The sequence below is a fragment of the Hydra vulgaris genome, chromosome 07 (genome assembly GCF_038396675.1).
Source record: "Hydra vulgaris chromosome 07, alternate assembly HydraT2T_AEP".
Taxonomy (NCBI): domain Eukaryota; kingdom Metazoa; phylum Cnidaria; class Hydrozoa; order Anthoathecata; family Hydridae; genus Hydra; species Hydra vulgaris.
Genome location: NC_088926.1, coordinates 27,419,609 through 27,447,005, shown reverse-complemented (window position 1 = coordinate 27,447,005; position 27,397 = coordinate 27,419,609). Strand labels below are relative to the sequence as shown.

General features: G+C 28.0%; 1 protein-coding gene across 2 annotated transcripts in view; it reads left to right on the top strand.

The window, feature by feature from the left end:
* Positions 1-27,397, top strand: part of LOC105848244 (mucin-2) — a 142,014-nt gene that overhangs the window by 43,511 nt on the left and 71,106 nt on the right. For both annotated transcript variants that reach the window (XR_010639652.1, XM_065801528.1), the window contains exons 5-7: positions 26,008-26,067; positions 26,171-26,308; positions 26,516-26,629. Coding sequence is in view for 1 of the 2 variants with exons in the window: in XM_065801528.1 (XP_065657600.1) it covers positions 26,008-26,067; positions 26,171-26,308; positions 26,516-26,629 (312 nt within the window). In the remaining variant the exon portion in view is untranslated. The remainder of the gene's footprint in view (positions 1-26,007; positions 26,068-26,170; positions 26,309-26,515; positions 26,630-27,397) is intronic.

Here is a 27,397-nt window from a genome sequence, read left to right as displayed (position 1 = left end):
ATTCAAAAGCTGAAACTTCAAATTCCCTATTTTACAATTGAACTGAAGTTGTTATACATATATTGTTTTACGGTCATAGTATTTATTTTAAAAAATGTCGCTTTGGGTTAAAAGTCCCGGAAATGACCCAACGGCGAATAGCTTGCTTTATAGCTCTTTTTTGTCTCAGATTTAAAAAAAAAATCAATTTTTTTAGTATTGAATCTAATATACTTATGATATTAAATGAAGCTATAACATTTTATAATGTTTAATGATATTGTTATCAATTGTGATATAAAATATAATTATATTTCAACTTTCCCTCCCCACAAAAAATTCCTGGATCCGTCACTAGCTAAAACATTACTATAATTTTATAGGTAGTCAATATTGCTAACTAAAAAGCTATAGTGTGTATGACACCACAACTTTTTGGCTAGTGATATAATAATTATTATACTATTACAGCAAACCATAACATAAAGACAAGTCTTTGTCTATTCGGTAGCTAAATAAAACATTTTTGTAGCTGTCAATATTTCCAATTTTCCACCGGTTTCACAATAACATAAAATCATTTTTTTTATTATGCACCTAAATACAATATACTAACATATTTTTTAATCTATATTTATATAACTAAGCGTTTAATAATATAATCTATATAAGACAAATATAAGCAACGAGTTTGAAGCAATCGAAATTACATATAACCTGTTTGTTTTCGATGTACAAAAAAATATTGTTGGACACAATATTTTTTTACAATATTTCTTGTTTTTTTGGCAGTACATTTGTATTTTATAAATCTTTTGGTGATACAGTTCCAGTATTTAAAAATGTCGTACTTTTTTCATTTTAGTCTGTTTACATAGTTTTTTTATTTTTGTTTGCCATGTAATATTCTTATATATACCTTTTCAACGCAGTTATTTACACGTGGTTTTTTATTTGCAAAATATCCAACGACTTTTTCTTTGTCCAAAAGTTGAGCTTCCTTATATTCTATTGCTAGTAAAGCCAATCCAGAAAGTTGATCTTGAGAAATTGTTGACCGTCGGTTGGCTTTGAAGATCTTAGGTTTTGAAAAGGAACGTTTACACAATGCAACAGTCATTGAAAATGTTACAAAGAAAACACATAGTGTTGCTAATTGTTACATTGAAGCAATAAGTTTCACTTTGATGAGATGTTAAAAAATATCTCAAACGGTCTCCATTTTGAACAAGTCCTCAAAAAATCTTGCTGCTATTAGCGAATTTAAATTAGGAAATCCTAGAGATTAGTATGAAAAAATTTGAACAAACCAGTAACCTATTCGTGGCGCTGGAAGCGTGACTGCAGTTGATATATTGCAGTGTCAATAATAGTATAAGAACATTCAATTTAAACAAAAGTCTGTGATTTTGAATTATTGTAAGTCATCATGAAATAATCTGGCATTTCTCTTCCTAAGGTTTGCGAAAGTATTTGTTGTGTTCCAGTTTCCTGCTAGTGCTTTTGAAGCTTAAACTATGCTCTCACATGAATTGCGGGTAAACTAAAATTCCGTTTGGACTTATGGATCGTATATATATATACATATATATATATATATATATATATATATATATATATATATATATATATATATATATATATATATATATATATATATATATATATATATATATATATATATATATATATTATATATATATATAATGCTATATGAAGGGTTGAATTACCCTCCATATAGCAATTATATAAATATAATTGCTATATGAGGGTTGAACCAAATTACATTTCTAGTTCTATTTCGTTTTTTTGTATTCATTTTTTCAGGGTCAAATTTTAGTTCAAAATTTTCAAAACCAATTTTTTTTAGGGCATCTTCAAATATTCGTTTAGAGGAATTGAATACATTTTCATTAGAGAAGTTTTGTCTGTTATTAATTGAAATCGGGATTTGTTTTAGAATTTGGGGTGGATGGTTTGAGTTAATATTAATATACAATAATTCATTGTTTGGTTTTTTGAAAGGCATATATGAATTTTCAGAGAGGTTAAATGTGACATCAAGAATAATATTTGAAGATGCGCAAAATTGGTTTTGAAAACTTTGAACTAAAATTTGACCCTGAAAAAAAGAAAACAAAAAAACGAAACAGAACTAGAAATGTAACTTGGTTCAATCCCCCATATAGCAAAAATTTTTCCACTAACATAGAAAAAGTGTTTTTAAAATTGGTCGATAAGCATTTCCTGCCCTCTAATAAATTACATAAAATTTTTAATCGGAATACAATTAAAGTTAGCTACAGTTGCACAAAAAATATGGAAAGAATTATAAAAGGTCAAAATAATGCTTTGTTAAACAAAAAAGAAATCCTAAATGAAAAAACTACTGAAAATTGTAATTGTAAACAAAAAAACAATTTTCCAATGAGTGGAAGTTTTTTATCAAAAATGTGGTACATAAATGTGTTGTTTCCTCTAAGAATGTACCTGATAAACAATATATTGCCATAACAGAGGGTGAATGGAAAAAACGCTTTGCCAATCATAAGCAATCTTTCAAAAATAAAAAGTATTCAAAACACTGCTGTCAAAATATACATGGAAATTAAAAGAAAAAAATATTGATGAATCTTCCTGATGAACCTACTGATGGTGAAACACAGTGTAGAAGAAATCAAAAATTAGATTAGTGTTTTTGCTAATTTATATATATATATTTATATATATATATATATATATATATATATATATATATATATATATATGTATATATATATATATATATATATATATATATATATATGTATATATATATATATATATATATATATATATATATATATGTATATATACATACCTTTAATATATATATATGTATATATATACATTACCTTTAATATACATTCCCTATAATCGAACAACATTTAAATCTAAGACTACTTTAAATCTGTGGATAGTAAAAGGTTTAATCAAATCATCAAAGAAAAAAACAAAAGCTATATAAAAAGTACATGAGACATAAAACATATCATAATGAAATAATATACAAGAACTACAAAAACTTGTTGGAAAAAACCAAGAAGTTTTCAAAAAAATCTTATAAAAAGCTATTAAAAAAAACTAATGGAAGCACACAAAAAACTTGGAATATAATCAAAGAAATAATTGATAAAAATATATCGATTAAAAACAATTTGTCACCAAAACTGTTAATTAATGATAAAGAAACCATAGCTGAAAAACTAAACAGTTTTTTTATTGAGATTCGTCCAAATCTATCGGCTAAAATTCCATTAAGCACCATAAAATTTTAAATTTACCTCAAAACGGCAGCAAATAACATGACAGAACTAAATTTAAATATAAGTATTAAGCAACTCAATGCTTTTTTAACTTTGAAAAATAACAAATCTGCAGGCATAGATAAATTTAGCGTCAATGTAGTTGATTCAGTCTTTGATGTTATTCAACCCTTATTGTTTCACATTTTTAATCTCTCATTAACGTCTGGTATTGTACCAGACAAACTTAAAATATCCAAAATTACACCGATTTTTAAGTCTGGTGAAAAAAAAAATGTTTCAAAATACAGACCTATTTCTGTCTTACCTTGTTTCTCTAAGTTGCTTGAGCGCAATACGTACAATAGGCTTTGTAATCATTTAATATCAAATAATATTCTGTAAAACAAACAATTTGGGTTAAAAAAAAATCATTCTACGGATCACTCGGTAATTGAACTTGTAAACTATATATCGAATACTTTTAATAAAGATTATTTTACCTAAGCAGTTTTCATTGATTTGTCCAAAGCATTTGACACTATCGATCATGAAATTCTTAAAGAAATATTAGAACTTTATGGAGCAAGCAACTTAAACTTACTTTGATTAAAAGACAAATTGACTCACAGGAAACAATGCATAATCTATGAAACAAATGAAACCAAAAAAAACTTCTAAATTGCGAGGTTCCTCAAGGATCTTGCTCACGACCATTATTATTTCTAGTGTATAAAAATGACTTATTTTTAGCATCTAAAAAACAATATTTCATTTTGTTTGCTGACAATTCCAAAGATATAAAAATTCTTTTTAAAATTTTTAAATGGTTTAAAAATTTAAAGTGTATAAATGGTTTATAAACTTTCGCAAAATGTAGATAAAACTAAATACATCCTGTTCAAAAAACCAAATAAAGTTGATAATGTTCCACCTAAACTGCAAAATCTTTTATTCAATAAAACAGATATAAAAAGGGAATCTACTGTTTACTTATTAGGGGTAATTCTTGATGAAAACTTGTCATGGAAGTTTCACAACTAATCCAATGAAAGTAAAATCTCTTATTATATTTCCTTACATTATAAAATAAAACCATTTTTTTAAGGTTTCCAATCGGTTTTTACAGATAATCGAAAACCACGGCTTTTGATCAAAACTGATATAAATGAAAACTGTCGGTTTACAAAAACGGTTTTGTGTATCCGGCCGGATACGGATATGCCGGATAATTATTTTTATATCCGGCCGGATATGCTGGATATGCCGGTATTATGCTGATATTGAATATCATTATTTGCCTAATCAGAATAGAATTGAGTAAAAGGATTCATTTTTAGTGAGTTATTTTGTATACAATATCATTTAGAGTGACAATAGGCATACTTAATGACAGATTAAAGGGTGCAGCTTTCCCCGGCCCTCTAAAATTGGGACTCAGCAGGGGCACCTAACTTTTTTAATATATGTTATTACAGTTGCGGGTCTAATCTAGCCTTTCGTAAATTATGTCCTTTTTATTGTTTCATTGAATTATTATTATCTAAACTTTTTAAGCTAAATTTCTAATATTTTTAGCTGTCATATACATACTTTCATATTATGTATATATATATATATATATATATATATATATATATATATATATATATATATATATATATATATATATATATATATATATATATATATATATATATATATATATATATATATATATATATATATATATATATATATATATATATATATTATATATATATATATATAAAATATATATATATATGTATGTATATATATAATATATATATATATATATATACACGCATATATATACATATATATATATATATATATATATATATATATATATATATATATGTGTGATATATATATATATATATATATATATATATATATATATATATATATATATATATATATATATATATATATATATATATATATATATATATATATATATATATATATATATATATATATATATATATATATATATATATATACATACATATACAGTATTGGACTAAACATTTGCAACCAACATCGAACAATGCTAAAAAGTGTTCCTAATTTTACATGTCTTAAAAACGAAACAAACTATACTATCACAGCAAACAGTTCAGGAGTCTTGAGTCATAGCATGCCATGACATGAGCAGTCAGCTGACAGGTGACAGCACATAGGCAGAATTTTGTTGACAAGTGCCATTTTGCAGCGGACAAAACAAGTGCAACTTTTTTGGTTTGTTTCATTTTCTTAAGTCTGGTCCGTGTCAATGTCACGGAAGTTTTTTAATAATTAAAGGAAGTATCCAGAAGTTTTCAGAAGCATGCAGAAGCTTCCAGAAGTTTCCAGAAGAAGCATCTGGAAGCCTCCAGTAGCATCCAGAAATATCTAGAAACATTCAAAAGCATCCAGACGCATCCAGAAGCTTCCAGGTGCATCGAAAAGAAGCATCTAGAATCTTCCAGAACAGGTTCACACAGCTTCATTTTACTATATAAGAGACATGTAAATCGACATGTAATTCAGTCAGTATATGGAAGTCAATCAGTCAGTATTATCAAGACAGTTTATCGAAGTGAGTTTTATCAAAGTGTTTTATCGAAGAACATCAATACAAGAAGTGAAATACAACAAGTGTTTCATTACATCAATACAGTCCACATCCAACCAAGACGTTGTGTTCCACAGAGCATTATTGTATCATCACAAGGTAAATGTAACACGGTAAGCCTTGAGAAGCGTGATTATTTATTTTTATTATATTTATGACTTCAAGTGCAAAAATTGCTCCCAACAGTGTTGGATTGGAACTAAGAAAGAAAATTGTTGGCGATTACGTAAGTGGAATGTCACAAAAAAGTATTTGTGATAAATATCGCGTTAAAAAATGGACCGTATCAAGACTATGTTCCAAATATCGTTCTACGGGGAAGTTGGCAGCAGATAACAAAGCTGGAAGACCGCGTTCCACCACTTCTAGAGAGGATTCTATGATCATCAGATCCGTCAAGATCCCTGGATATCATCAGTCGAGATACAAAAGCAATTAGAGCTGCCTGTATCGGACCGAACAATCAGACGACGTGCTGTTGAAGCCGGATTGTTTTCTCAACGCCCTGCAAAGAAACCGCTGATTTCACTAAAAAACCAGAAGAAAAGACTCCTGTTTGCTACATCTCATATTGACTGGAATGTGCAGAAATGGCGAACTGTCCTGTTCAGTGATGAATCGAAGTTCAACATCATTGGGAGCGATGGCAGTTGCTGTGTACATCGACCGGAAAACGCCTCGATTTACGTTACTGCCATAAGACCGTGAAGCATGGCGGAGGCAATGTAATGGTCTGGGGTTGTTTTTCTGCTAACGATCTAGGACCAATACATCGAAACGATGGAATAATGGACCGTTTCATGTATAAAAATATCCTGAAAAATGTTATGTTACCTCATGCTGAATGGAATATGCCAATAAAATGGGTTTTTTACACTGCAAAAGTAATCAAGCAGTGGTTTCAAGACAACCACCTATCGGTGATGGATTGGCCTCATCAATATCCGTATCTCAACCCTATCGAGAACATGTGGAAGATCGTCAAACACAGAATTATTCGTGAAGGTGTTCGTAATAAGGATCAACTGTTTGATCAAATCCAAAAGGCCTGGGCAGCGATTCCACAAAGTTTCATTGAAATATTGATAGCGAAATACAGCGTGGTCAACATTTTGTCGAGTTGCACTTGATTTGTCCAGAAGGAAATCAACTTTTTTTAATACTTTTGATTAATTTATTAATTTTCGTGTACAAAAAATGAACTTTGTGATGAATAAAACTTGAAGAACTTTATCTCGAAACAGTTACATAGTTATTTCTCTAAATTGAAAAAATGCAGCAGTTTTATATAAAGAAACTAAATTAGAATTATTTGGTTGCACTCGTTTTGTCCGATACTGCATACATAAAATACATATATATATACATACATATATATAAATAAACATATATATAAATAAACATATATATAATATACATATATATATATATATATATATATATATATATATATATATATATATATATATATATATATATATAAAATATATAAAGATATATATATTATATATACATTGCAGATAAGAAAAAAAAAGCTTGTTAAAAAAAATGCAAATGTAGCAAAGTATGTTTCTTTGAATAATATACATACTTTGCTACATTTGCAAAAATAATAAAAATATTACACTGAATTTCTTAAATGCAGGGGCGTGCAGAGCGTGAGTCACCCGAGCAAATTGCTCGGGGCCCCGGACCCTATGGGAGCCTCCAACAGCGGCAATAACATTCCAGGTTTTTTTTTCCTTTTCTTTTTCCCCATCAAGAGCTTTAACTTACATAAAAAATAAAAATAGCTCATTAAGTTTAATGAAAATTGCCTCAAAAATGAGCTTGAGATCTAATAATTTTTTTAAAAATAAATTTAGCGTTGCGTAATTTATAGAAGATCCCTGCGGAAGAGCTTTTGTTTAAATCTTATCTACATGCTTATCTTGAATTTAGCGGTAAGAGTTATAATGTGTTTAAATCTTATTTTAAAAATGGCGTATTTGGATTAGTTTTTTCACAGGCGATTTGCTTGATTGTACAATTTAATTTATAGATTAATAAAATAAATTTAATTTTTTCATTTTTGTGATTAATTATATATATAAATTTGTATTAATTATTTAATCGTGTATATATATATATATATATATATATATATATATATATATATATATATATATATATATATATATATATATATATATAAACATATGTATATATATACATTTATATATATACACATGTATATTATGTATATATATACATATGTTTGTATATACAAATATATGTTCATATATATTTATAAATATATATACATATATACTTACATATATATATATATATATATATATATATATATATATATATATAATATATATATATATATATATATATATATATAAATATATATACATATATATATATATTAAAATAAATTTAATTTTTTCATTTTTGTGATTAATTATATATATAAATTTGTATTAATTATTTAATCGTGTATATATATATATATATATATATATATATATATATATATATATATATATATATATATATATATATATATATATATATGTATATATGTATATATATCTATTAGTCGAAAGTATTTAAAAAATAAAAATGAAACGCACGTATCCATCTGGTGCATCAAAGTTAAAAATCAGTAAAGTAATAAAAGCGGCTCTACAAAAAGGAAGGCAAACATTATTTGATGTTGGAATTACAACTACTCCTAAAACATCAGATGCCCTTTACACTAGCTCAACGAAGCAAAAATATGACGGTAGTATCCAATCTTCTGTTTCTGGTAATAGTGCTGGCAGTATAGAGAAATTAGCCACTTTTGAAGACTGTCAAATTAGTGGTAGTGATAATACTTCTACAAGGACCACTAGCAGCGATGGACCAGCATTGTTGCAGCCATTTGACATTGGTGAATTTGAAACAGAAAATTTCTCCCCTTCTCAGCTGGAAAAGTTTGTCATGGCTGGTCACATTCCTTTCCCACTGGATATGCCAAAAGATAATGGAAATCACATATTTCCAATGTCAGTTTTGAAAAGCAGAATGCCGAATGGGGAATCCTTCTCGCGGGATTGGCTTGTATTTAGCCCAGCAAAGACAGCATTGTTTTGTTTTCCATGCCGATTATTTTTACCTAGAAATCAACTTCCACACATGACTTCATCCCTTGCAATGTTTGGAGGATGGGGATATGAAAAGAAGTGGAAGAATCTCATCAGTCGAATTCCTGAACATGAGCATTCGAAAATCCATAAACAATGCTACATTCAGTGGCGTGAATTGGAAGCTCGAATGAAAACTGATCAGTCAATTGAACATTTGATGAATCGCCAAATTCTCAATGAAGCTGACACCTGGAGAAAAATCTTGGAACGAATCTTGGATGTGATTCTGTTTCTTGGTGAACGTGGATTGGCTATTTGTGGAAAATCTGACCTAATTGGAGATTCTCATAATGGAAATTTCTTAGGATTGCTGGAACTAATTTCGCATTATGACCCAATTCTTAAGGAACATGTGATAAAAGTTAAGCAATCACAGGACAAGGGTCAACGTCTTCAGGCGCATTACTTGTCAAATCGTTCTCAAAATGAATTCATTGGCCTTTGTGCAGCTGAGGTTAGCAGGCAAATTATAGAAGAGTGCAAGTCTGCAAAGTATTTTTCAATTATGGTTGATGCCACTCCTGATGTGAGCCATACTGAACAAAGTTCGTTTGTCATTCGATATGTACATGAAAAAGAACCTGGAAAATTTTTAATTGAAGAGCGGTTTTTGATCTTTGAAGTTGTGCCAAGAAGACTGGATCTGATATTGCGGAATTAATTCTGGAAACTTTAGAAAAATTAAAAATTTGTTTTGAAGACTGCCGTGGCCAAGGCTATGACAATGGAGTCAACATGTCAGGAAAATATAAGGGTGTTCAAGCAATCCTACAAAAGAAGAACCGATTATCTGTATTCTCACCCTGTGGTTGTCATTCATTGAATTTGTGTGGACAGAATGCTGCCTCAAGCTGTACAGATGCTGAGACTTTCTTTGGAACTGTTCAAACCGTATATACGATCTTTTCTGCTAGTCCGCAACGCTGGGAAATATTGCAAAAGAGACTTCACGGTGTGTCTTTGCATGGACAATCAGGAAGACGATGGACTGAGAGACAGCATTCGCCCTTTCTATAATCACTTGAGCCAAATCATTGAATCTTTGAAAGAAGTTAAGAGCTTGAATCTCACGCCTAAAGCAAAAACTGAGATTAGAGGTGCCCTAAAATATATGAGCTCCTTCAAATGTGTTCTCATGTCTGGAATTTGGCTGAAAGTTCTCACATTGATTGACCGCTGCAACCAGGTCATTCAGGCAAGAAAAGCAACTATTGATATTGAGGTGGAAAATATTGAAGCATTGATTAGTCAACTCAAATCTGTTCAGGAGGAATAGCCTACAATTTTAGAAGAAGCCAAGTTAGTTGCAGATGTTGCAAAAATCAGTTCTGAATTTCCAATCCACAGAAAAGTGAAACGCAAAAGTTTTTTTGGGGAGCAAATTAAAGGTGATGAACAAATTACGGAATTAACAGAAGCAGAATCAGGAGAGGAGGCAACATTTCGGAGAACGGTTTTTTATCACATTTTTGATTCTGTAATTGGTGGACTTACTGCACGTTTCACAGCAATTCAAGAAATCCTTTCTATATTCTCTTTTTTGTTTAAGTATCAAAAACTGTCTGAAGCAGAAATCAAGAGTGCTTGCTCACATTTTTCGCAAAAATATTCTTGTGATGTGACCGAAAATGAACTGACTGAAGAATTGCTTCACATAAAACAAATTCATACTGCAAATTTTGGAAAGGAACCTCTTGCCCCATTTGACTTATTAAACAAAATTTCTGAAATGAAGCTTGGAGAACTCTTTAGAAATATAGTAATTGCATTGCGTATTTTTGCTTCAATTCCAGTGACAGTGGCTTCAAGTGAGCGTTCATTCAGTAAATTGAAGCTCATCAAGAATTTTTTGCGCTCAACTATGGGACAAAAACGAACAAGTGACCTCGCCATTTTGAGTATCGAGTGTCTATTAGCAAAAAATATTGATTTCCATGATGTGATTGAAAAGTTTGCTAAACAAAAGACAAGAAAAATAATATTGTAAGAAACAACAGCTGGACTATTTAATTATACTTATATTCCAGTAATATAATAAAAAAAATTTAAGCAGGCCTTTTTTTTTTTTGGAGTAAAGGGGGTGGGCCCCTAAACTGAAGGATGCTCGGGGACCCCAAATCCTGTGCACGGCCCTGCTTAAATGCATAAAAGAATTTCGAGGAATTTATACTTCTACATAATTGGAATTTTGAAATTAAAACGTTTCTTTGAATGAATATTTTGAAATCATTTTTCGAAGCAACGAATTTTTAATTACATTTTCTTATCTTCAAATTGAGTTCCGCAAGAAGTTTTCATTCATTATTTTTAAACTAACGTTCAATTTGTTCTGTAATAAAAGAATAGCGTATACGATATAACGTTATTATCTATAATATAGATAACAACGTTATATCAAAATTATCATTTATTATTATAGATTCTATATCAACAAATATTTTGGTATCAAATGTGTGTATTGTAGTTAAATATTTAATATCAATTGTGAATACGTATAGTTTTATATTTCAGGAAAATTTAATAATGAGGAGCTCTATCTGGTCATTATATAAAATAAATGACGCAAGTGATGCGTATGCAACCTGTAATATCTGTAAAAAAACAATTAAACGTGGAACTAAGGAGGCTGGGCAAAAGTGTTTAAGTACGACACCTCTGCATAACCATATTAAAATAAATCATCCAAAAGAATATCGTAAAGAGAGAAATAAAAGTGAACAGAAAAGAACAGCTCAGCTCACACCGGCAGTTTTCTCAACTGGTACAACAGAAAGTGAGGAAATTGCTTGTGAAACTTCTAAGCAGACTTCAATAGATGAGTATTTAAAGTCAAAAAAAGAATGGAGCATTAATGATTCTAGATCCCAAGCTATTCATCGTAAAATTGGGTTAATGATGGCCTTAGACAACCAGCCGTTTACTTTAGTTGAAGATACAGGTTTCAATAATTTAATAAATCATCTAGAACCTAGATATTCCTTACCAAGTAGAATATATTTTTCCCAAACAATAACTCCTCAACTTTACATGGAATTAAAAAATAAAATTTCTATTAAGTTAAAAATAGCAAACCACATAAGCTTTTCTTCAGATATATGGACATGCCCGATATCTCACGAATCATTTATTTTATTGTCAGGCCACTGTATTGATAAAGATTTTAACAGAATTGATGTGGTATTACATGCTTCTCATTTTTCTGAAAGCCATACAGGAGTAAACATATCTAAAAAGTTAGAAAGTATGTGGGATAGCTGGAAAATTCAAGTTGAAAGACGACACCTTCTTGTAAGAGATGGTGCTAGCAATATGGTTAAAGGGAGTAATCTAGCCAAAATTCCATCAATCCATTGTACCATTCATTTACTTCAATTAGTTGTTTTAGATTCAATCATGAGTGAAAATATTGTAATTGATGTCCTTGCAAAATGTCGTCGACTTGTAACTCATTTCAATCATTCGTCCCTAGCATGTAGCAATTTTAAGAAAATTCAGCAACAACAAAATCTTGACAATCTTTGTCTTGCTCAAGATGTCCCAACAAGATGGAACAACACTTATTTGATGCTTGAAAGATTAAACAAATAAAAAATTCCAGTTCAACTAGACTTAGCAGAACGTTCTGACTTAATGACTTTTTCTACTTTTTAATGGACACTTATATCAAGCATTATTAAACTGGTAAAATCTTTTTTCCAATTAACTCAGAAAATGAGTGCAGAAATAACAACTTTGTCCTCTGTTATTCCAAATATATGCACATTAAATAAATATGTCTAAATGTCAAGTTGATTTAAGTATTCAAAAAACTCAGAGTCAACTTAAAACTTCTTTAAAAAATCGATTTTTTGCAGAAGCAAACGATGTAAAGTCTTTGCAAAACACGAAAAATAGATGCTATGTTATGGCTACATCAATAGATCCAAGATATAACTTTTCTTTTTTTGATGATGGTACCAAAAAACAGGCTAAGTATTGGTTAATAAATGATGTTTTATCCTTTGAAAAAACAATAGTTTGTTCAGAAGAAGTAGATTTTCATGTAAATGAATCACCACAATTAAAGTTTTCAGTAAATACTGAAAAAGAAGAAGACTCAATTGAATCGTGTTTTAAAGAGATTATAAATGCAACATCTGAAAAAACGACACCTTCAAAAAAAGGAAAAGTAGAAAAAAATCGAATGAGATTTTGATTAGAAAAGAAAAAAAAAAAATTTATTTCTGAACCACTGGTAGACAGAAAATGCTGTCCATTGAGGGCATGGATGCAAGAAAAACGATTTCCTCTATTAAAAGAAATTGCTTTAAAACACCTATGCACTCCAGCATCATCCGTATTTTTAGAAAGAATGTTCTCAGAAGATGGTAACATCTATGAGAAAAAAAGATCTAGATTATTACCTAAAACATGAGAAATGCTTTTATTTATTCATCAAATGGTAGGAAAATAGATTAACTCTTTTATTTGCATTTACTCATTTGAAATTAGTTATTTGTTGAAATTTTGTTTGTTATTTTCTATGCATTTTTTCTTTCTTATGTAATATAAGACTTGTTGCTTCATAAAATTTGTTAATTGGAGTTACGAGCCATCCATAAAGTATGTAGACACGCATGGAGTGTGGGAATACCATAATATCATATCCGGCCATATCCGGCCGGATAAATAATATATCCGGCCGGATACCGAATACCGGATTATCCGGCATTTTGGCCGGATAATCCGGCCGGATATCATATCCGTTACACCTCTAGTTTTTTGGTATAATGTCTTTTGAATGTTTATTTATTATAGAAATGTATAAGAAAATCAAATTTGAAAATAATTAAATTTTTATTTTATTATTAAGATTGTAGTTTGCTGGAAAGCTTAACATGTCTTTTTATTTTCAAAAGCATTCAAGTAGTCCTAAAAAAATGTTTGTATATTGAATAAAACACGAAAATATATTCGAATATAAAGTATTAGAATACTCGAATAGAATGGCTTGTTCTTTATATTAAAGATTTTAACTCCTTAAAAAAACATACGGATATTTTTAGTGTTTATTTTGGTTCAACAAAATATTAACGTATAGGTATGTAATAAAAATAATTCACGATGTTTCCATCAATTATTTAGTTTTTTGAAAATATGCTTGATAAAAATATATTTTGAAAATATGTTTCAGATAAATCATGACATCATTTTGGAAAAATGCTTATAGAAATAGTAGCTGATCTAGCTACAGACGGTGTTTTGATTAATACGCTAACTAACAACAAGTTTATCGATTCAACAAAGAGGAAATCATCTTTTTAAAAGTCCAACAACTGTGATGAATTTAATCGATCAAGGGTTTTTCTGATAAAAAGGAAGTGAAGCTCATACAATTAGCGGACATTGTTGATCAGTTTAGCTTTAATTATGCAATTCACCTAGGTGTATGCGACACGTTATACAAGAAAAATAAAGGCACAAACGTACCAGTTTCCAAAAAACGGACAGTGATTCAGAAGAGGATAAATATGCAGTTTACAATGATAGTTTAAGTTTTTAATCAGTAAACAATGAGATTAATGTTGACTACCCTAAAATTTTGATGAATTCACAAAAAGTAGTGAAATTCATAAAAATGTCATAAGTTCGTAATCAAATTTTTCAGAAGAAAGTTACTGTAGAGTTTCGTAAAGAAATCAAACTGAATCTCTATGTTCGTGGAAATTCACTTTTTTCATTGACTGCTCCTTTGTTAAAAACTAATAAATGTTTATTCCAGACATTTACTGAATAAAATGATGTAATCAGCAAGCTAGATTTTGAGTCATAGTTTCGTTACATGCCGCTTTAGAGGTAGCAAATCAAGCACTGAAATTCCTTAGAAGAGAAGATGCAACATTATCGACAGCAGATATTGTTTTTGAATTTATGCTTGCAAAACTATTTGCTGAGAATACAGAATTCCCATCTTTATTGGATTCAAATTTAAAAAAACGCGTGATGAAACAATCAACGGAAATAATATGCAGTTGTGAAGGTGCCTAAATGATCCTTCAGTTGTTCCATTAAAAAATACTTTAAATTTTGCTGGAAAATTTGCGTTTTGGCTTTCTGAATTTACTTCTAATGATAATTTTTCACATAAATTAGTCGGAAAAATTTTTTTTTGGCTTTAATCGGCAAAAAAACTGATACTTTATCCCCACCCCCTCCTCCCCATTAAAATCTCTACGGGGCTCAAAAAACGTTATAGTAAACAAAAGCATGCTTGTAGGATTGTATTTGGGGCAAACAGAACTGTGTGTTGCGAACCGCTATTAAATCGTCTCAAGGCCTTATATATTTTTAACTTAAACTCTCACCAAATGTTACTATTCATGTTAAAAATGACACATGGAATTTCTCCACTTATATTTCAATCTTATTTTAGTGAAGTATCTCATTAGTATCCAACAAAGTTTTCAGAGAACAACTTTATTGTTACGAGAATTAATTTAAAAATGAGTTCTTACCGAATTCAATATTAAGGATCTTTTTTATGGATAAATTTTATTAAAAAGTTCAATAAAGAAACTCAAACTACTCACTAAAAAAATTTGAAACAGATTCTAAGAGAATATTATTTCAAGTAGATTTTAAATAGTCTTTAAATATTTTTTTTAAACAGTGATTTTAAAATAGAAAAAACGTTTTTATTAGCACTAAATATATATTGTTAAACATGTATCAAATATATTTGTATGAGTATACAAAACTTTTATTTATTATTTTTAAATCAATATAAAAGTCATTTTATTATTTGACAAAAGTTATATATTTTTTATGGTAAAGTGACCAAATTCCAGCCGTATCTTTACAAAATTGTTTTTACAGACATATTAACAAAAAGTTCTATATGAAAATTATACATTTCTAGAAAGATAATCTTTCACCATTTGGGATATAATTACAGCAATTATTATAAATGAAAATTGTTTGAAAAAACAACGATAACAAAAAGTATATAAATTAAACCAAAATACAGCCACTATGACCAAATTTCAGCCAGCGTATGCGGAATGTACCTAATTACAGCCAATATAAAAAACAAGCTTTTTACCAATACTTTCATGGGTTAACATTTAAAATATTTAAAAATTAATTGCATTACTAAATATTGACTCAATAATTTTTTTAATCCTACAAATTAACCGGTTGACAGATCAACAAAAAATAAAACAGTTTTAGCAAAATTGGATTTACTTAAAGTTAATTTAGTTTAAAGTTAAAATGAACATGTTCTTAAACATCAGTTAGAAAACGATTGCTTAACTTAGTACTAAGCAATCATCAATAAATAAACTTGCCTAAACTTAATTGGGATGCCTAAACTTGTAAAAAATATGTTTTCAGGAGACGAGTTGCACCACCTTGTCCATGGGCAAGAAAAAAAAAAGTATAATGTTGGTCACAAATAAAAGGAAATTTTTTTTTAAATGCAAATAAAAACCTAACACAAAATTAGGTTTAATATTTTAAATAAGAACCTATTATGTGTAAATCAGGATAATTAATGTCAATGTAATAATCTATGCTACTGTTTTAAAAGATTTGCATAGAATATAATATTCATATTAAAAAAAAAAAAGAATTCAGTGTACTCTATAAAAGACTTTCAAACACAAAGAACAAAAATTCATAACAACAATCAAATTACACATTGTTTTTTTATACTTTTATTGGTTCATTTTTATAGCAAAGGTTTTTGCTAGGGTTATCTTTTGACAATACCTTTGCTTCCTTTATTTTTAAGTTTTGTAGTCTTTTCAATTCACGCATTTCTTTTTTTCATTTCATTTTGAGCTTTTTTTTTGTATCTACTTTAATTGTGACTCATAAATGCTTCCTTAGAAGTAAGCACAAAAAACTTGTCTGCATTCATAGCTTTTTTGCTCTTTGTAAAATTTGCATCCTAAATGTGGCAAAATATCATCTCCTGGATAAGATGAATTTTTAAAAGGAAAATTTGGGGCAAAATATCTAGTTTTGTTTTTTAGTAATGTTTTTTCAAGATCAAGTGGCATTAAACTTTTTCTTCCTGCTTTTGCGCCAATCTCAATTTTTCCATTTATCCTGCTCTGTAAATTTGCTCGCAGTACTTTAAAAAATTTAGCAGCAGCTCTAACAGACATATTAGGTGAACTAATAACACTGTTTATAACTTTAAGTAACACTTCTTTATATTTCACATACTTACCTCGAGTTGGAAGACATTGTTTCTTATTATGAATTTTTTTTTTATTATCAGCCATTCTAAAATGAAAACTTTATATTATAAATTAATAAAATTTTCAATTAAAGATTATTTTTTAATAGAATTTTATTTATAAGCAAAAATCTACATGAAACAATATAATATTTTTCAATTATTTTGACTTTTGTTTATTTTTAAGTCATCATCCTCATATTTTAAAAGTATTATATAAATATTTAACTAAATAAATGCATATATTTAAGATTGATAACTTTTAGGACCTAAATATAAATTAAAGTACTTATAGTAAAAGAATAAAATATAATAATATAAATGTCTTACAAGTATGCGTTACTCCTAGACACTCGTGAACCTAATTTTCGGTTATGATGTTACTTCTATTATAGACACCCACCAACAAAAATAATGTTTTTTTTTATTGACTGAGTTTATATCAGTCTCAAAAAAGTCGCATTTACAAACATAAAGCAGAAACCAAGACAGAAATATTAAATTTAAAATATGGCTGGAATTCGGTCAGTGGCTCCATTTTTGGTCACTTTACCCCCAATATTTTGTTTATATTTTATTTTGTGTCTAAACGCGGACAATCTGTAAACAGGACTCGCTAATAAGACTGTCAATGTCTTTTTTTTGCTCCGGCCAATATTTATTTATGTAATATGTCTTTATTGTATATATATGAAACGGCAAATATATATATATATATATATATATATATATATATATATATATATATATATATATATATATATATATATATATGTATATATATATATATATATATATATATATATATATATATATATATATATATATGTGTATATATATATATACACACATATATATATATATACATATATATATATATATATACACACATATATATATATATATATATATATATATATATATATATATATATATATATATATATATATATATATATATATATATATATATATATATATAGCGCTTTACATAATAGGTAAAACAAATATCGTAGTGAAAACTAAATAACCAGTTACATATAATTAATAACATAACTCAAAGTTTCACGCAATATAACGATAATCAGATGTTAAAAACCGTATAAAGCGTAACGACATAAATTGTATGCTAAAAAAATACTAAGGAGTGTCCGGTTTGTCATTAAATATTTTAATTAGGAATTAAATTTTCATGGCGACACTTTGACGTCATCTCGTTTCGTTTATTAAGCAAATTCAATGATGATGTAACAGTGTAATTTATATAAACCAGAATTGATGATGCTGCCCTGCAGCAAAGTAACTTTCAGCTGAACAGCCGACTTTTTAGCGAGTTGGAAGCCATTGGCTGCTGCTGATAACAACTTTTTAGCCTCAAAATGTTCTGTCTCCCGCCTCAAATAGCTTCTGCCTTTATATTGGAGGCCGTAGCCAGAGTTTTTTTGGAGGCAAATATTTTGGAGACTAAGGTTAATAGGGCGGCAGAAGCTATTAATGGCCTTCTCTTAATGAAATTTTGGAGACAAAATAATTTGGAGGCCACCTCCAGTGGTGTATGTCTCCTAACTGGCTACGGACGCTAGAATAGAGGCGGAAATTCGCCTTCCGCGGACGGAAGAAATAAAAAACATTCTCACGTTTGCTTTTAAGTTAAGAAGCAATTTCAATACAATTTTTTGGGGAAAGTGTTAAAAATTTGACTTCAAAGTTGCGTTTTAAATAATTTAGTTCTAAACTTTTGACTATTTTCAAAAAATGTAGTTTTTTTTAAACTATTGAATAAGTTAGTATAGTAATATTCACACAAAATAAAGTTAAAAATTGGAAATTTTACTTCCATGCCTTAGCGAAAAAATCTTTTTATAAAAAAAAAAAACGACACGAAGTTAATTAGTCAGATTTTGATAAAAGTTTTTTTGAGCTAATTGAAATACTAAAATTTTTTTTCATTTTATTATTTATGTTATATTCTTTTTTTTAATAATTTGATTTAAAACTTTTGTAGGACTAAAACAGGAATGTTGAAGTAATATCTTCTAATATTTATTTAAAATTTACAAACGCGTTGTATTTCGTTAAAAGTTTTGACAAATTACAACAACAAAATTTTTTTAAACGTTTAAAAGTTTATAACGCCTAAAAATTTAAGAAGGTTGTGCTTGAAGATATAAATTTTGGATTTAAACATTTTAAATGTTTCAACGACGGTTTTTTTTTTTTGTACGTTTCTAACCTATAAAATGCTTTCTGGCATTGTTTTTATATATACCCTCAGTCGATATATGTTTACTCCACTGCGCCTATCCCTATGTTAATCAACGTATGTACAAATTCCTGCCTTTACAGCTATTTATGTTGTATGTCTAAGACAGCGCGTCTTTTTTGTCATTGCTCTGTGATTCAAAGTGTGGCAAGACCTTACACAAGATTTCTCAAATTTTAAAATTTTAAAAATATATAAATAGGCATTGATGCACTTATTCTATAAAACTTTAAAATGTAAAAACAATAAAAAAGTTTTTATAAAAACATTTTAAAGAATAAACAACAATTATAGGTAAAACGGTAATGCTACCTCTTAAGGTAGACTTTGTGATATCCAAGGAGCTACACCATCTTTAATTCAGCATAGCTTCTAAATAATTTTATTTAATGTATTAAATTATTGTTATTCATTTGCTAAAACCATTCAAAAAGTAGAGAAAACTTTCTCGTCGAAAGTTTGTTGTTTTCGATGTGGACTTTTTTAAAAATTCGGACCTTCTCATTTATTATGATTCCTCTATTTATTTGGTAGGTTTTGATTTATTATAAGTAGGTGATTATTAATTTATTCGTTATATTTTGAACTAAATAGCTTAGTCATCTTACCTAAAAACCATATTAAAAACTGCTGAAAGATAATCCAAAAATGGCTTCAATGAAAACAATTTTGTTATTTTTAAATTTTCAGTAAAAGTGATCTCTAACTGTTGCACAATATCTTATACCTTTTTTCCTGTTTAAAAATATTGCGGACTTTTTTATTTTTTTTGAAATGTTTAATATTCCGCTCTTCCGTTTATTAAGATTTCCCTGTTTATTAGATTTTATGGTCATATTTCTGACCCTCCTATTTATTAAGACCCCCCGTTTATTTGGCAGTTAAAAATAAAAATTTAATCCTTATATTTCGAACTGAATAGCTTAGACTTTCGTCAGAACAAGAAGAATGCTGTTATAAAAATTTCAACATAAAGTTTAGTTCAACATTGAGTCAATAGTATTGACAAAATGCAATATTTTGACAATTTAATACAAAATTTTTACGAGTGAATAAAAATGTAAAATAAATTTTTTTACTCGGGAGTATAAATTTATCATTGGTAAAAAACGTTGTAGTAAAAAATCTCATACTACACCGGAAATAAAATAAGTAAAAAAATCTTCATTGAACATTATTTGGCTTGATTAAAGCGCGTTTTCCATTTTTAATTATGTTAAAAAAATTTTATTATATTATAAAAAAGATTCATTTTCGTAAAAGTTTTTAAATATTGGAAAAATTCAATTTATAAGCCGACGTTAAAATATATTAATTTTTATTAATTCTTTTAAGAAAATACAACAAATCCAAGAAGAAAAAAAATACAACATCCTTTAATATTCTTTAAAATGAATATTAAAGGATGCTGTATTTTTAAATTATTTTAAAATATCTAATAATTTCATTATTAGCCACTTGAAAGTGGCTGGATAGCTTAGTTAGTTAGAGTTTCGAACACAGTAGCGGATTAAGGTTTAGCGTCACGGGAGGACGGGGGTCAAGGGAGTTGGAAAGAGGCGACAAGGGTTGGGGTGACACATTACCCCCTAGAAACATTATTTTTTGAAAATCGCACAACAAACATATTTTATCAATGCTTTTATGTGTTCATAACTGTTAAGTGCGCCTAAGACACTAAACAATCTAATGTTTGAGTTTGCTAAGTTTACTTTGGTCTATCAATTAATATTGGTAAATTATCGTTAAAAAAATATATTATTGCAGTGGTTTAGTTATTTAAAAATATATTTACGCTATATTTATTACTGAGAGAACGCATTAAGAAAGAAATTTACTTTTCTGTTAATTTATAAAAGAATTTTTTATGCGAGATTTCATTTCCAGCGGTACAGAACGTTGGTTGGACGTCTTAAAAACATCATACTGCCTTCTGACGTCAATAAAGCGTTGTATATATGTCTTACAGACGTTTGTGCACTTTTGGGTTTAAAAAAAAAGATTTATTGATAATTCAAAGTCAATGCTCTATGCAAGCTTATATTTGATTAAAATTAATGTCAATCCAAAAAGATATTGTTTTGTCATTGTTGATCACAGATAATTTTAGATCTACTGAAACTTCTCTCGTTATAAGCAGATATAAAAAGAAGAGTCAGTTTAATGTTGTAGATTATAGGAAAATATGTCATTTATTTCTCAATCAAGAATACGTACGTCTATGCGTCTTTTATTTGTAGTTCAGTCGTCATTGCTGGAGATATTGATGCATACACATCTTTGAAAGTAGGGCCAGTATGAGTAGGTTTCAAGTGGGGAGGTGATACCATTTGGGTTTTGCCAAAAATAATTTTAAGACATAAAAACAAATCAAAATTGCTCCACAATGTTGAAATCAGTTAATTTATAATTTTTTGTTTTTCTCCTTTACAAAGGAAAGTCATTTACCGTTTGCAAAGTCATAGTAGTTTTATCAACATCTGTTACTGTACAGTCTAAGTAGTTTTGATAAACCAAACAATGTTAAAAATGCATTGACTGTTTACAATACAAGAGATATATTCCTTAAACAAAACGTATACATTTTGTTTTCTGCTATAAATGCTTGCAAATTTGTAAAGCAGGTATGGAAACAATGTTTGTAGTATCCTAGTTTTCTATTTCCGTTTAAAACAAACACAAATTTTGTAAAGAGAAACTTTTATTTTAGGGGACGCCAAATCATCGAGCTTGAGGAGGGAGGGGGGGGGAAGGAAGCCTTTACCCATAAGCCCTGTGCTGAATCCGCCACCGGTCAAATGAATTGTTAAAACCTGGAGTATTCAATATTCTTTGATACGAGTTCAAATCCAGTCACCGTTAACTCAGTGAATAGTACTTTGGTACGCAAAAACATTAGTCAATAACGGACGCTGCTTTGGATTAGCTTTTATGACTACTTGTGGATGTTCCTATGCTAAGCTAGTAACATCTACAAATATAAGAGCTTTGTACAGCAAAATATTGCATAAAATTCAAATGAAATAAAAAATAAACTATACAAAAAATTTATAATTTAATGTTATGCCCACAGAATAAAAGTTTTAGCGTGATAAATAGGCGACAAAATATCAATATTTTAATCATAAACTGACAATTTAACTATTTTTTATAAACTTTTTTTATAATTATTTTGTCACCTAAGGCATGGAAATGAAATTTAAATTCGTTATGAAAATGAAACTACAAACTTTTACCTTAGCTTTTTTTCGATTTTTTTAAAATTTTGTTCAATTTTATTCGCACTTATTCGATAAAATCTTAAATTTTATAGTAAAATATTTGTTCAAAATAAGTGTTCAAAAATTATGACTATATAAAGTTCAAACCCCCTTCAATTTGAGGGGGTTGCAAATTTGATACGATCATAATTTTTTGAACGCTGAAAAATTATACTATGAACTTTAAAATTTCTCGATGAATAAAATTCTAGTTGAAAAAAGTAGAAAAAATATTTTATTAACTTGTTGTTATCACGTTTGGGGCAGGAGGGGGGGGGGGGGCTAAGATTTTAGGGTTTCTCGTTTCCATTCTTCTATCACAGTAATTTTTTTTTGTGTCTTTTCGTCATACATGTAAACGTAAAAAAATTTGGAATATTCTTTTTCTTTAAAAGTTGGTTATTTCAACTTCATTTAAAACCTTCCTATGCCACTGGTGCAAAGAGTGATGTCTTAAACTCTTCTTCTTTATATAACGGCGCTACAGATTTAACAAGCGCTAATACAAAATGTTTTATTCTTATTACAATTTTTTGCTAAATGTAAAGTTCGTTTACTATTAATTAGTATGAAGTAAAAAGAACTTGAAATTTAGCGGTGAAAAAATTGTATTTAGGTCCAGGGGAATTAATTTAAATTTTTACAAAAAAGTTCGTTTTTACGCCACAACCATTTGCACTTCTTCTGAATTCCCCCTTATTTAAATGCACTCATGCACTCGCCGAAATAACATAGAATTTGCAAATTTGAATAATTCTGTTTAAAATGTAACCATGAGAACGGCTAGTAATTTAAACTTTCAATAAAAATATTACTTTATCTCAATTAATTGTGAAATCAGTCTTTATAGTTAGAAATATGTCAAATAAAAAAAACTGCAAATAATCAGAAATGTATACCTAATGAGCATTTCAAACATACCCATATGTTCTTGCAATTTCATATATAAGTTCAGACCTTCTAACAACTAAGGTTTACATTAAAAACAACTTAATAATTAAAAACAAACAAAAAACATTTGTTTAAAATTATCAAATTAACGTTTTGAAATCCATTATAAGATCATTACCAATCATTGATTACTTGAAAGTAATCATAAAGAATTCTTTTTATTTTATAGTATATATCTTATTTTAACCGTTCTTAAAGTTAAAGTTTATGTCTTTGATTCACATTTATGTTTTTTATCTTACATTCGCCTGAAGTGTTCAAAGCAGTTTAGATAAATACAAAATATATTTTTATGTTTTTCAATTTGTCTTAAACAAAAAAATGTATTAAAAAGATCTGTTTTAGTTTTTCCAGGTTTTTGTGTGCACCCAAGGTTTTTCTTATTAAATCTCCAGGATTTCAAAAAAAAAGTTCACAGGTGAGGTTTAGTCTTACCTGTGCTTTTGTCTTTTTTTATTTTCTCTTTTCACGTATGGAGAATGTGTTTCTTAGAAAAAAAAAGTAAGAAGGACTTTTGTTAGAAATTATGTTAACTTTTCCAATAAGAGTACTTAATACAGCATTTATTGTAAGTAGAGCATATATTACAACATATCATAACAGATATTGGTATTATAACAAGTAGCATAGTATGTTATAACAGAAAGTATCTGATGATCGTTATTGCGTAAAACTTTAAATTCTGTTATTATGTATGTATGTTTGTGTGTGTGCGTGTGTGTGTGTGTGTGTGTGTATATATATATATATATATATATATATATATATATATGTATATATATATATATATATATATATATTTATATATATATATAAATGAATATATCTATATATATATATATATATATATATATATATATATATATATATATATATATATATATATATATATATATATATATATATATATATATATATAATTATAAGAAGAGATCTTGCTGCCACTCCCTAAATCTCCTTAAATCCCTTAAAGGTTGTTGATGGGATTTTAATTTTTGAAAAAATTGGAAGTACCTTCATTAGCTATAATATTGAATTGACAATACAGGCATTTAAAGAGGTTCATTGGAGTTTTGCTCATTGGTTACTAAGTTGACCATTAGTGGCATCTACCATAAGTGGCCAGCTGATAATTTTCCTTCATGTGATAGATTGTCATCTATAATTTTGATATAGAATGTTAGCTGGGTACTGGATGAGAAAATTTGATGTGGACCTCATGTGTCAATAAATAACATTTATAATAATAATTAATATTATATAAATGCAATAACAACTTATGGGATGGCGTAAGTGTGGACCATGTGTTGGTATCAGTCACATATGGGCTGTATATGGTAACCATATACAGCCCACATGTAGCTGTATTACTTATTCCAAATAAGTATCGGAAATGTTATAGCCATGCATTGCCCACATTTACCCCATCCATAAATCAAGTGTGACTTTACTGTAATATAAAAACTAATCTTTTCATAATTTTTTAAATATTTTCACAGATATAGCTCAAATCAGGCGCATCATATCGTGACGTCAATTTGCCATGCCTTAATGCTCTTATTTTTGCAATAACTCATAAAATAGAAAGCATAATATAAATATTTATTCTAAAGAACATATATTATTATACCAAAATAACATAAATTTAAAAATTTGTTTATACACAGATATTATATAACTGCGTTTCCTCAATAAAAGCAAAATAATCAACTGTAGAAAAAACTACACCAAAAAAAAAAAAAAAAATCTTCTCACATATTTCAGAACTTGAAAGATTTTTAAATATAAACCTGTGCTATAAAGTTTTTCTCATCCTTACATATTTAAGAACTTGAAAGAATTTTTAATATAAACCTGTGCTATAATATATGACTGAGGCTAAATACTTGCATTAGAAATACTTTTTATAATATTACTAACATAAATTTGAATTTTTTATACTTACCTTTACTCCAAAAACTTCTTTTTTATTATTTAAATTTGGTATAACTTTATTATAGTTTATACATTTTGTTACAAACTTTAGCAGTCACTGAAATTTTAAGAAAAAAAGATAAATGCGCTTGCTTATGCTTAAATGTACTTACTATAGATAAAAAAATTCATTAATAATATTCATTAAGTTTTTAATAAGATAATAATTTTTTGAAAATAATTGGAATTTTTTTGTGTGAAAATAAATTTTGTGTACCACATTAAAAATTTTTTATTTAACTTGTTACAGCTGAAAATACAACAAACACAACAAATAAAGCTGCAGCAACTAATGATTTTACAACAGAAGGTATTTTTTTTTTTTAAGTTTAAAGGTTTAACTCTAGTCTATTTCTTTCATGGTTTTAGTTTTTTTTTAATTTAATATAATGCTTATATTTTTTTAATTTAAGGTTTAAATATTTCAACAGAATATTATGTGGCAAATACTCAATCTTTAAAAACAACAACTTTGAATTCAACACTATCATTCGATGCTAAGAATTTGTCATTGATAAATGCTACCTCAACTCAACTTTTACCAGTAGAAGGTTTTCAAATATTTTATTGTTTAATTTTTTAAATTTTAATTGATAAATTATTTATCTCTCTCTCTCTCTCTTATATATATACTCTTCTTAGTTTTCTTTTTTTAATCATCTTTTTTTTTAAATGTTGACAAAAGTTTGGCATAAAATGTAGCAAATTTTATATTCAGTTTGTAAGTTATGTTAACATGGTTATTATCAATATTATAGAAAAAATTTACTGTTCCTGTTTACTAAGTTTATGTAACTATCGTTCTGGTATTAATTATTGTTTAACTGTATTTCAATCATGTATTACAACAACCGAAGCTCCAACTACAAAAGGTTTTTATATATTTTACTTTTGTTAGAAAAAATTGCAAACAGTAGGTTTAAAATTCTTTTTAACATTTTAAGCTATTTGATCTTTTTTTTTTTTTTCAAACATTTATGAAGTTGTAGCGATTTATTTGTTTTTATATTTTTTATTAGATAAAACTACAGATAATAAGTTTTTCTTGAACTTTTATTTTATTTTTTTTCACTCCCAAATCAGCTTCAAGCAACTACTATCATATTAGAAGTTCCTAGAAAACAAAGATAGATTATCATTAAAGAGCAAAGAAATGGTTGACAGAAGACTTGAAAAGTTGAAGGTTTTACGAGTCAGAAAGATCCAAGGCATTGACATGTGGGGAAAAAACATGATGAATAAAAGTTTTCAGAACATAAAGGAATATATATGCGATTTTGCTGAATGAAAAATTTAGCAAGAATAAGTTTTGGTTGATAAAACTAGAGGTGATAGCTCATTTGAGCAGCGACCATGATAATATTTGTAGAATAGAAAAAGAAATGCAACCTTACAACCATGGGAAAGTGGCTCAAGTTTGGCAGATAGAGCAGTCCCAACTGCAATTATAATGTATTTTGAGACCTTGTCTAGAAGAGAAAAAACATCAATAGAAGAACCAGCCCAAATATGACAACAATATTCCTTACAGGGACAAACAAGAGATTTATAGAGGTAGAGAATAAAATCAGGACTTAATAAATAGTTTAAAGAGCATTGAAGATTTGTTCTGGGTAACGATTTTGTAAGATTATGACAGA